Source organism: Chrysochloris asiatica, unplaced genomic scaffold, assembly GCF_000296735.1.
Source record: "Chrysochloris asiatica unplaced genomic scaffold, ChrAsi1.0 scaffold00169, whole genome shotgun sequence".
NCBI classification, from domain to species: domain Eukaryota; kingdom Metazoa; phylum Chordata; class Mammalia; order Afrosoricida; family Chrysochloridae; genus Chrysochloris; species Chrysochloris asiatica.
Genome location: NW_006408687.1, coordinates 583,065 through 595,866, shown reverse-complemented (window position 1 = coordinate 595,866; position 12,802 = coordinate 583,065). Strand labels below are relative to the sequence as shown.

Sequence of the window (12,802 nt, the reverse complement as noted above, 5' to 3'; positions counted from 1 at the left end):
TGCAATTCCAGTACCGCCTCTAAAGACCACGCCTACAGCTGGGAAATTTCGTGTGGGCACATAAGCTTGTCCAGTGCCGCATGGAAAAGGCGGGACTTTACTACCTCTATTCAAAGTGCAACGGAAGACGTCAGTGCCTTAAAGCGGAAGGCCAATTGTGGCTGGGGATTGGCAGGCACGCACTCACTGCTCGCCCATACAGCCTCGGCGCACGCGCATGACGATCTGGTTCAGAGGTGCACGCCACTCTGAGAAGCCAAAATTCGGGGTTCTGCCCTGGATCCAACATGCTGTGCCGGATTGGCGGTCGGCGGCTGTGGTCGCTGCCAGGCCTGCAGCTTGGGGTCCGAAGCCCGCTGTTTGCTCTAGCCCCTACGAGCAGCGCCGATCGCTCCGCTCTCCCAGCGTGGGCGGTGGCTTCAGTCTCTGCGGTTAGCCCGGCCGGCGCTGGCGGCTGGTATGAGACCTTGGCCGCGTCCGCGCCTGTCAGGGGCGCGGAGGAACTGCTGCTTAGTGCGCACTCAGCCACGGGCCTGCCCTGGTGGGGCAGCATCCTCCTCACCACTGTGGCCCTGCGCGGCGCCGTCACGCTGCCCCTGGCCGTCTACCAGCACTACATCCTAGCCAAGGTGAGGGGTGCCGAGCCGCGCCTGGACCCCCGCTGTCGGGGCCGGGCTGACGTCGGTCGGGGTCTGTGAAATGACCTTTCTGAAAGCCTGGATGTCAGCTGCTACAGCAAAACTATAGCTTTGCATGCATGGTTCCTCATCCAGACTCCCACCACTGATGAGCCTAACATGCAAACTGATTTGACCCTCCAGTGCCTCAATTTCTTTTCGATAGAAAAGAAGTGCCTACTTTAAAATGTTTGATCAAATCTGAGAATATGTATTCAAACGCTTTGAAATGAGAACACATTTAAATACGAGATTTCAAAATTAAAGGCTTTAATGTTTTTAGGATATCACTGGGAAGGGGGGGAACTAGAAACAAAACAGGAAGAGAATCATCAATACTATTAAATTAGGGATCTATGAAAAACAAACTAACAGATCAGAAATAAAGGCAATGTTTGCTAGCCTAACCCCCCTCTCACAACCCTATTATGCACAGTGGTTATGACCCCTGTGTCCAATAGGGATTTCACTGACACATTTACAGAAATTGCTCTCCTGGCTTTGCCTAAATCTGTCTTGGTTTGGAAGCTCTGCTGAAACCCACTCAGTATGTTGCTATTCATTGCTGTAGGGTCAGATTTGGCCTCATGGCTGCCCTATATGTGCAGAGTAGAACTACTCTAGAATTTTCAAGACTATGCCTCTACAGAAGCAGACAGACCTCAAGGCCTGTCTTCTGAGGCTCCGAGACACCTCTGGTAGGTTAGAGTACCCAGCCTTTCAGCTAGTCATTGAGCACTGGACTGTACTACCACGGACCCTTCACTTAGCATTAGAACAAGTCTCCACTGACTGAGGGATGTTAACTGTGCTTCAGGTACATTGACTGGGAACTGATTGAACTCAGGTCTCCCACATAGAATCTGACCACTGGCCCACTTACTGTCCTTTTTACACGGTGTATTAAAGTGTATTTAATTAATAGCTTACTATTTCCTCAGTTTATAGGAATGAAACAATAAAACCCATGGTGGAATTCTCATTTAATCTTTGTAATCTATGAAATAACAGCTGTTATGCATTTTATATTAGAGAAAACAGGACTTTAGAGGATAATTAACTGTTTGGGAACACACAGCTAAGTGTGTATGGGATGGATTTGAATTTTGTTGTCATTGAAGAAAAAATTGTTAAGCTTGGTTTTAAGGTTTCTTCAGACGATAAATTAACTTCATTTTTAAATGAGTTAGTTGAGTGAATAAGAGTAAAAGAAACTATAAGTAGTTAGGAGTAAAAGTCCCTTATGTGCTCATAATGAATTTACTTTTCTTTAGCTAGGTGGAAAATTTGCAACCAGAAATAAAAAATATTGCCAGGCATCTTAACCAAGAAGTTGCTGTCCGAGCGAATCAGTTGGGATGGTCCAAAAGAGTTGCCAGGTAAGCTAATGTTATACTTTTAAGACCATGAATTTATATAATGTTAAATGATTATGTTGATTATAGGTTTGGAAATCTTGTAACCTTGGTAACAAAGAACAAAGTATTACTTTTTTTGCTGTTAAGTGTCATTGTTGAGTTGGTTCTGACTCATAGTAACACTGTATAGGGTTTCCAAGGAGTGGCTGGTGGGTTTGAACTGCTGACCTTGTGGTAAGCAGTCCAGTGGTTATCCTACAGCACCACACCAGTGTTACTTTTACTGTTTCATATCTTAATAAGTTTATGTGAAATGATAGTTTTATATAGTAGATTCAGGACTATGGACAAAGATAGGAAAAGCATGTTCTATGTACTTGACTGACTCCAGGCCATAGAATAAGATAGGCCTATAATCAGATAATGATAGCTGTGAATTAAGAGCTGTAAAAGGAACTAGACTATCGAGGCAAGTCAAGAGAGTCTTTACAGGATGAAGATATGGTTCCAGTCTATTGAGATGTTGGTCAACAAATGACCCAGGGTATTTACAGTGATGTGGCATTTGTTGAAAAGATACAGCCGTTAATAGTCCACACATGTGGACAGGGGGCACAGAGTGGATAGAAGATGTGAGCACAATGGTAGAAGCATATGGACACCTACTGTGGTTGTCCTATGCAGTTGTCTACCTTGTCCTTAGTCAAGGGGACTTTGGCATGCTTAGAGTTTCTGCTTATAGTTATCTGCTGGGAACTTCTAAGTTCTTCTGACTCAACTAATATAAACTACTACATAGTCAAATTTCCAGATTCTGGTTCTTTTTAAATGTGACAACATGTTCACCAGTTTACAACAATGAAAAAAATGAGGGCTTTGTAGTTTAATTAAGGAGCCTTGGTGGCATTGTGGGTTAGACTTGGGCTGCTAATCACAAGGTTCAAGCCCACTAGCTCCTCCTGGTGAGAAGGATGAGGCTCTCTGTGCTTGTAAAGATCTATAGTTTTAGAAACCCTATATAAGATAGGTATGAGTTGAAATTGACTTGATGACAGTGGTTTGGGTTTTGGGGGGTGTAACTATGTATAACTGTATTATATACAGCTAGTCCCCAGCTTATGGTAGGGTTCCATTCTGACAACTGTGTTGTAAGTTGATTCTGATATAAGCTGACTATTTCTTACATGTATGTATGTATATATGTGTATATATATATATACATATATAGTTGTTAAGTGCTTTCGAGTCAGTTATGAATCATAGCAACCTTTATAGGGTTTCCAAGGAGTGGCTTGTGGGTTTGAACAGCCAACCTTGAGGTTAGTAGTCCAGTGCTTATCCTACAGCACCACACCAATTTTTTTTTTATTATTGCCCTTTATTATCTGTATCTATAAATAGGATCCTTGAACATATGCGAGTGAGCATCTGAGTACAGTATAGCAGCAGATTGTGCACTGCAACATGATATGTGGTACATATTGCTAATGATAAACTATACCAAAAGTAATACTTCAGTGGTTTGTCATAACTGAAATATATCACAAGCTAGGACTACCTTTATATGATTATGCATATGTTTTTCATCAACATAGGTATACTTTTGCCAGGATAAAATTGTATCCATCTTTCATTTAATGTTAAAAAGACTTGACATTTTAAAAATCATTGTTGTAGTTTAATATCTTCACTTGATAAAAAGTTGACACCCTATAGTTTTGTGACTTTACTTACCAAGGAAATATGAGAACTACAGCCCTTGAGCAAAGGAAAAAATTAATAGCTGCTCAACTGAGTTATAAACCTAGAGAAGACTTGTGGCGCCTTACTTATGCAGCACTGACAGATGAATGCCCTGGCGTATCCTTATACAGATGAGTGGCTTTGTAGGAAGGCACAGCAAAGGCTTCCTGCATTTTCTTTTCCTATAATTTATTTTACTTTTTTGTTGTTGAAAATTTATACATCAAAAATAGACACCAATTCATGTTTCTGCATGTACAGTTCAGTGGCATGTACAGTCTTTGAGTTGTTTAGCCATTCTCACCTTCCTTTTCTGAGATAGTCTTCTCCTATAAACTCACTGCCTCCTAAGGTTCTCATCTATTCTTTTGAATTGCTCTTGTCAATTTGATCCCATATAGGTAGTTAAGCTAAACCGTGATTTGGTTATAAGAAGTCTTCAGGTAATATTTTTGGTTTAAGGGTTACACATTATTTTGGGACAGTAATTTTGGGGACTCATTGGACCTCCATAGCTCAAGAAAGTTTGGATTCCATATGAATTTTAAATTCTATTCTGCATTCCCTCCCCCCCCCCTTTTGATCAAGATTCTCCTATAGAATCTTTGATCACAATCTTGAGTAATGGTAGGTAGGTAATACCTAGTTCTTCTGGTTTCATGGCAAAGACAGTTTATTCATGGAGACAGTTAGCCACAATTCCATATTCTCCTCTTGCTCCTGTATTTTCAGTAGAACCAAATTGTGATGAGTGAAAGGGAGTTTACCAGGTAAACAGTCAAGAAAGTGGACTTATCCTGCAAGTTGTTATAATATCACCAGTAATACTGATGTAGAAGTCTGATGTGTTGAATGACCTAAAATAACTTGAGAACCAGAATATTCTTCACTTATCAATATGGTTATGTGTTAGTAAGGGAAAATTGGTATTATTAATGAAATGGAAGATGACCACATCACATCACAAAATGGAGAGGGACTGCATCTTTACATAACTGCCAACCACTGAGACTCATGGCCCAGCCAAGTTGACCCACAGCCTTAGTCATCACAGCTGCTGCTATTCTTGCTGTGCACATCTCAGCGCTCATTCCTGCCACACATAGGTGTCTAACGCCCAAAGTCGGATAGGAGAAGTTTTGGATGTGGTAGCAACTGCAAAATTATGAATAATGTGAGAGTTGATAAGTGAAGAAGAGGTGTATACAGGAGATAAACTTGGAAAAGTAGAAAGAGGCTAAATTGCAGTGGACCTAGTTATCTATTTGTACAGTCTTACTTTATTTAGCACATTATAATTTGATTAAATTCAACAAACCTATTCAGTATCTTTCATGTACAGAATATATGATACAGGCGACTTAAAGATGAATAAGGCTTAACACTTGCCCCTCAGGGAGACTATAGAAAGTAGAACTTCAGATTAAATAATAACAGCTATACCACCCTGAATGGGCCCCATCGTGTCTGATCTGGGAAGCTTAGCAGGGTCTGGCCTAGTTAGTATTTGGTTAGGAGACAGCCTGGAAATACCAGGTGCTGTAGGTTTTTAGGACTCCTGGTGTGGTGCCATAGGATCATCAATGGACCTCAGACCACCAGGTCAGCAATTCATACCCATCAACAGCTGTTTGGAAACCCTAACAGGGTTGCTATGAGTTGGAACCAACTCTATGCATTTACCAATAAATAAGGAGTCCTGGTGTGGTACTGTAGGGTAAACACCGACCGAAGGGTCAATTTGTACACATGGTCAGTGGTTTAAACTCATCAACCGCTCCTGGGAAACCCTGTATAGTCACTATTAGTCGGAATCTACTCAATGGCGCTTAACAACAATAATAAATAACAGAAATAAATAAAAAATCATTGGGAGAGTTGATTGATGAGAGATGATTTTGATGGCCAAGAACACACTAGTATAAAAGCATATATGTGTCGATATAAAAGGTATCTTCAAGGATCAGGGAATCAAGTTTGGTTGAAGTGTAGGGATTTGAGGAAAATATATTTTCAGCTTTAGTGTTTCTTACATTAATTGTGGTCATAACATATCAGTGAAATTTCTACTAGTAAAGTCTAATTGGCCAAAGACCACAAGAGACAAAACTTGTAATTTGACAATGACACATGTGTTGGATTGTTATATATGTATGTTGCTAGAAAATATTCAGTTATAAGGGTTACTTGAATTGTTAAGCAGTCCTATACATCTGAAAAACATACACAGATTCTTTAGCCAAAATCTATAAAATGATGTTTGTACCATGGAAAAGAAGCACTATTACTAATTAAATGACGTTTTCTCCTTTCTCTTTCTGTCAATGTAGGCTCACTTATCTCAAGAATATGCGAAGGCTTGTTTCAGAGCTGTATGTCCGGGATAACTGCCACCCCTTCAAAGCCACTGTGTTGGTCTGGATTCAGCTTCCAATGTGGATCTTTATATCTGTTGCCCTCCGGAATTTTAGCATGGGGGCAACCCATTCAGAAGGCAATTATTATTTTCCTCAAAGCAGTTTATACCAAACTTTGTGCCACCCAAAATTAAACGTTTCATTATTGGAATACTTTCACTATGTTCCTTTCGAGGATATAGGATTTAAAATCTTGAATGTAAACAGACTATGTTGAGAAACAGATGAATCTAGGAAAGACATCAGTAATACTGCTACCTGAGGGCCATAATACAATTATTGTTATAATTTCAGTGTTGGCTTTCCTAGTCAACAACTTTTTCCATTTATAAATTTGAGAGACCAGAAACGTTTCCCTAGTAAATGTAAATGTCAATTAAGAAATTATATAAGTTAAAGCATTTATTGTTTATCTTATTTAAAGGCACTTCTAACGGAGTCTTTGTGTGGCATTGTAACCTAAGCACTGGACCACAAGGACAGCTTGAACCTCAAGGTTGGCAGTTCAAACCCACCAGCCGATGCTTGGAAACCCTGTACAGGGTCGTTATGTGTCAGAATTAACTTGTTAACACACAACAACAACAAACCAGAAAGTTATTGGATTAGACTTGAGGGAAAGCAGCCTATGAACAAATAATTATTTAGATTTAAATCGGAAAAGATTTCTGGTACATATCTTTATGCTATATCTATATCCATTTGCTACAGATAGCCCCTTGCTGAGTACAGGAAGGACTGTTGATATTGTGGAATGAAAACCTGAATAAAACCAATGTAAATCTTTAGGATGAGGAACCCCTTACTGGAATTATCAAGACTTCTATACCTTACATAAGCCCTGGTGTGGTGCTATAGGATAGGCACTGGACTGGGAATGGAAAAGTCGGTAGTTCAAACCTACAGCTGTTCTTGGAAACTATACAGGATTACTATGAGAACTGATTCCACAGCACTTAACAACCATAACAACATGTCTTGTATATTTCCCTCTGCTATTTTCAGGAATTCTGTTTTATTTATAAAACTGTTTCAGCAGGTTTTTCTGTTCAGGAGCAGTTAGCTACTGGTGGGATTCTATGGTTTCCTGACCTCACTGCATTGGATTCCACTTGGATTCTGCCTATATCCGTTGGTGTCGTCAATCTATTAATAGTGGAGGTCAGTGGTTTCAGTCATTGGGACTTTTGTTGTTGTCCTGACATATAAATGTGTTTGTCTTGGAGGTAACTCTTGAGCTAGAAGTGAGTTGCCTTGGTTTCTGGTTCCAAATCGGCCACTGCTAAACTGGCTGCTTTAGGCCAATCCCTTAATCCTCTGGGCCTCAGAATTCTCATAATTAAAATAAAAGCTGAATCAGAACATTTCCAAGGTTTATTTCAACTTTAAATTACATGATTCTAAAATGTGTAATTTTGTGATTTACTTCTGGTAAAGATAGTAATTAAGATGCTGAATCAACATTTTGCTCAGACAATAGAATGGTGCTTTGTGTATGCGTTAAATAAGTGAATTTACAGTGAGGGAACACATTCTCAACTTGACTACCATTCTTTTTAGCTATATGACTTTATAAAGGTCACTGGACGTTTCTATAAGATGGAGGGGAAAAACATGTACATGTAGACTATGACCCCTTAGCCATGTCTTACCATTACACAATGATGTTTTACTCAAGAAGAGTTTGGTGAAAGAGAAGCACGCATATTTTATAAGGAGGTATTCTTACAACCAACTCCGCGGCACATAACAACAACAACAACTATTCTCAGAGCCTGACTACCATATGCTCTTTGAACTGGAATAAAACCTTAGAAATTACCTACCTCAGTGGAGATTTCACAAACCCTTGTCCACTAGTTTTGTTTGGGAATTTAATTTTTTAGATGAGAAAAATGAAAATGATAAAATTAAAGGTCTTGGGTGAAATTTTTTCAAAGGTAGAATAACTTTGAAATGTCTAAATGTATTTCCTAAGAGCACCTACCACAGTCCTGTGAACAAGGTTGGTACTTAGTGAATGTTCATTAGAAGGAAGGGACAGACATAAGATTGCAGTAAATTAATACTAGAGGTAGGACTAGTAGTCCACTTGTCTTTCCTTTATAGAACTGCCATATGATGACTCAGCATGCATAAATTATAATAAAAGCTTACTCTTACTGAACAAATACTATACCAGGCACTGTGGTAAGCAATTTATATGAACTGACTCTTAATTCTTACCAGAACCCTATGATACAGGTACTATATCACACTTTATGGTGGAGAAAGTAAGGGGCAGAAAGGTTAAATAACTGGCCGAAGGTCACATAGCTACTAAATGCAGATCTATCATTACACTATGCTGCCTCTGAAATAAGTAATTCATTAATCATAATTGCTTTTCCTAACCTTAGCTCTTCCCTTTATTCCACTTGGTCAGATCACAAACCTTTAAGATGCTTCAGCCTTCTCTATCCCAGGCATTGTTCGTCAATGCCAGAAAACAGAGGTAGTGATTCATATATAGTACTTATATTCAAGAAGTTGCAGTCTTGTTGGAGGATCTTTGAGTAATATTGCTTTGTTTCTAAAATTCTTCTAAAAATTGTGCTTTGTTTCTTTTTTTATATAGCTATTTCTCTTCTTTACTGCTATTAATTAAAGCTCCATTTAAGAATTTTATTATGTGTGTAAAACGATAGATGATTCACCATATAAATTCACCAATGCTTTTATTTTGTTTTGTTTTTTTACTCTTATTTAAGTATAGGTGAAGGCCATTGAAAAATCAGTTTGTATATCTGATTGAATATGCATTTTAATCACTGTACATTATATATTCCACCTTTTCAGATTTTTGCTCTTCAGAAAGTTGGAATGTCTCGTTTCCATAAATTAGTTACATACTTTGTCCGTGGAGTGTCAGTGCTGATGATTCCAATTGCTGCAACAGTACCTTCAGTAAGTAGACACCAGCATTATGTTTGTTGTTGTTAGGTGCTGTCAAGGTTCCAATTCTTAGTGACCCTATCCGTAACAGAATCAATCATTGCCAGGTCCTGCTGCATTCTCACAATCATTGCTCTGTGTGAGGTCTTTGTTGCAGCATTGTGTGAGTGGATTCTATCGGCAGTTTGATTTTCATTGACGCTCTAACAAAGGAGCCCTGATGGTGCTGTGGGTTAGGTATTTGGCTGCTAACCTCAAGGTCAGATTCAAACCCATCAGCAGCTCCACGGGAGGAAGGTGAGTCTGTCTGCTCCAGTAAAGATTTACAGTCTCGGTAATCCTATATAGTATGGTGGTTTAAACCCACCAGCTGCTCCTCGAAAACCCTATACAGTGTCGCTGTGAGTCAGCACCAACTCGACAGCACTTAAAAACAATGACTCAATCTTTTTGTTTCATCTTCCACAACTTGTATTCTTCATCCTCAAGATTATAGTGTAGTCTTGCTGGATACTGCAGCTTATCATCTTGCAGAAACAGTAGAAGTGTGCTTCATGCAGAGCTTGTGCCTTTTAAGGAGTTTTGCCAGATGTCCCAGTAAACACTTGTGCTTCCGTCTTAGTAACATGGCCACACTTAGTTGCAGAAAGGTTGGGAAATGTACTCTCTTGTTTTGTTTTTTAGGTGGGTGTACCCAGTTTAAAATTAGGATTTTGTTACTAAGGAATAAGGGGGAGTAGGTTATACTGGTTGAATTCAGGGTAATTTTTTGATGGTGGATATATCAGATGACAGCATAGTTGTTGTTAAGTGCCGTCGAGTCAATTCCGACCCATAGAGACCCTGTACAGAGTTTCCAAGGCTGTAAATCTTGATGGGAGTAGAAAGCCACATCTTTCTCCCGCAAAGCAGCTGGTAGTTTCGAGCTGCTGACCTTAAGGTTCGCAGCCCGATTCGTAACCACTACGCTACCAGAGCCAATATTTTTTTGTTATTCTTTTCTCTGTTATGACCTGGAAGCGTTTCATTCTATTGTGTGTAGGGTCACTGTCAGTCTGAACTGACATGATGGCAGCTAGCAACAACACATGTGGACTTTGGAAGGAAAATGAGGTAGTCTGCTCCTGTAAAGATGAACAGTCTTGGCAACCTTAAGGAGAACTTCTACTCTAGCCCATCGGGTCACTAAGAAGTAGAATCGACTTGATGGTCGTAGATTGGTTGGCTGATATGTGGTCCTTGGGAAATGGACAGGTTCTAATATTCGTGTTTTTTCTTCTCTCTGTAGTCAATTGTCCTTTACTGGTTGTGCTCCAGCTTCATGGGCCTCTCACAGAACTTGCTGCTGCGTTCTCCTGGGTTTCGCCAACTTTGCCGAATACCAATGACCAAGTCAGATTCACATACTCCTTATAAGGACCTTTTTTCTACCTTTTATGCCAAGTTCATTTCAAAAAAATGATTTTCAATAAATTTGAAACCAAAGTGTCATTGTCACTTTAATCTACTTGGGAAATTTAGAAATTCAGATGTTATTTAATTTACTTTTATGTTGTCAAGTACCAATGATTAAGATGTAATCTAGATATATTTGACAATTGTTCAAATCTTTTAAATGCTAGAAATACACATTTTATTATACACTAAGAGTATAAAACTGAAACCAAAATGTCTAATCCTGTGTTCAAAACTATAACTTATTTGGGATGTTAGAGCTTGAGAAAACTGCGTTAGATACTGAATAATGTCAAATTATACTAGACAGTTCAACACATTAAAGTTTTGTGAATTAAGAGGATCTAATGTGAGCTCTACAGGGTCACTATGGGTCGTAATTTACTCGATGACACTTAACATCAAAAACAGTGTGAGCTCTGGTAGTGTAGTGGTTACGAACCGGGCTGCTAATCTCACGGCCAGTAGTTCGAAACTACCAGCTGTTCCATGGTAGAAAGATGAGGCTTTCTGCACCTGTAAAGATTTATAGCCTCGGAAACCCTGTGCAGGGTCGCTATGAGTCAAAGCCAACTCGACGGCACATAACAACAACAACAATGTGATAATTTGGAGTCCTGGTGTGGCTAATGCGTCAGACTGCAAAGTCATTTGAACTCAGTGGTTCAAGCTCACCAGCTGCTCTTTGGAAACCCTATACAGGGTCGCTATGGGTCGGAATAGACTCAATGGCACTTAACAACATCAACAAATACAATAATTCTTAACATTGTGGAGGTGGAGGTCAGAGGAATATGATGGAGTCCTGGTGTGGTGTTGTTGGGTAAGTACTAGGTTGCTAATGATTTTCTATTCAGAAAAATCATCAGACTCAATTGCCAGTCTTCCTTGGTAAACTGCAGGCCTTCTGTGGACTCCTGGTTAAGAAATCTTTTTCTAATGGAACCACTTTGATGATGAGTTAATGTGTAGTTGGAAAAAAGAGAGGGGGAACCTTGAAATACATGCAGCAGAGTAGCTCATACATTTAAGGAAATACCTAAGATGGTGGGCAATGTTGCTTCCCAAATGAAGGACCCTGCCCCTGAACAACAAAATGGCATTGCAGCTGCCCCCAAGTGGCACCGAATAAAGTCCTTAAGCTTCTGGTCTCTGGAAAGCTTAAGTCTTTATTACACCAAGAGACCCTTCCCCCCAGTAGTTTCTCTCCTCATCTCGTTCTTATTTCTTATATTTTGGCGCCCAACATGGGGCACCGGAAAGTAAGCTGAGGCTCCCTGGCTGGCTCTGGGTTGCCTTCGCCCCATTCCCCCACACCCTCTTCTCTTCCTCTCCTGCACGGTAGTCAACGGAAGCAAGACGGGCGAATCCTAGATGTGAGATTAACTTTTTCCTTATGAGACATCTCGGAGTTGTGAGCAAACCATGTCCAATTGAGGAGGCTTGGCCAGGGTTACTCTCCAGTAGCCTCTAAAGGGATGTGAGGTGTTCACATCTTTGGTCGACCATCTGGGCAGTTGACTCCCTTTTCTCCTTCCTAACCTCCTGTGGCTCCGGCAGAACATAGAGCCATGTTCCAGACCGGCTCCAACCATCCACCACTGCCTGATTCCTCTCTAGTCGTTCCCACAGGAAAGGTAAATTGGCCTCCAGAGATTTTCTCTAAGGTACATAGAGAACACCTCCTCTGGCCCTGTTGGCAGGCCTTCCTTACATGTCTCAGGGGCCTGCCATTAGAACAACACAGAGGACGCTCTGGTTGTTCTTCTGGCTCTCCCATCGCCAGCCTCAATGTTTCTCTCCTCGGGATGCTCTATAGAGAAACATCATGTGCCCCTGCCACCCCCCTCTTAATCTCTGTCTCTAACTGACCACACAAAAATTATTGGAACCAATATCTCAAAAATACAAAAGGAGACCCCATTAGGGTATCTCTTGTCCAATTTCAAAAACTTCATTTACAATCTGAAATCAAACCAAAATGCTTCTTTATGCTTTGAAAACAGCACCTTCAATTATGGAATGCTCAGAGATCTAGAGAAATTCCTCCAATGGAACGGAAAGTGGTCAAAAGTTCTCCATGTCTAAACCTTTTTCTATCAACTCCCATAACTTTTAAATGTCAATTTTCCTTAAGTTTCAATTTCCCATTTCCACCAGTTGTTGTTAGGTACCATCGAGTCAGTACCGACCCATAGCGACCTTATGCACAACAGAA

At 40.2% G+C, this 12,802-nt stretch overlaps 1 protein-coding gene across 1 annotated transcript; it reads left to right on the top strand.

Moving 5' to 3' along the window:
- Window positions 1-287: 287 nt before the first annotated feature.
- LOC102833842 (mitochondrial inner membrane protein COX18-like) lies at window positions 288-10,591 on the top strand. The gene is made up of 6 exons (XM_006871554.1): window positions 288-629; window positions 1,956-2,056; window positions 6,109-6,272; window positions 7,235-7,356; window positions 9,034-9,141; window positions 10,418-10,591. Exons 1-6 carry the CDS (start codon window positions 288-290, stop codon window positions 10,589-10,591), a joined length of 1,011 nt encoding a protein of 336 aa, XP_006871616.1.
- Window positions 10,592-12,802: the final 2,211 nt, after the last annotated feature.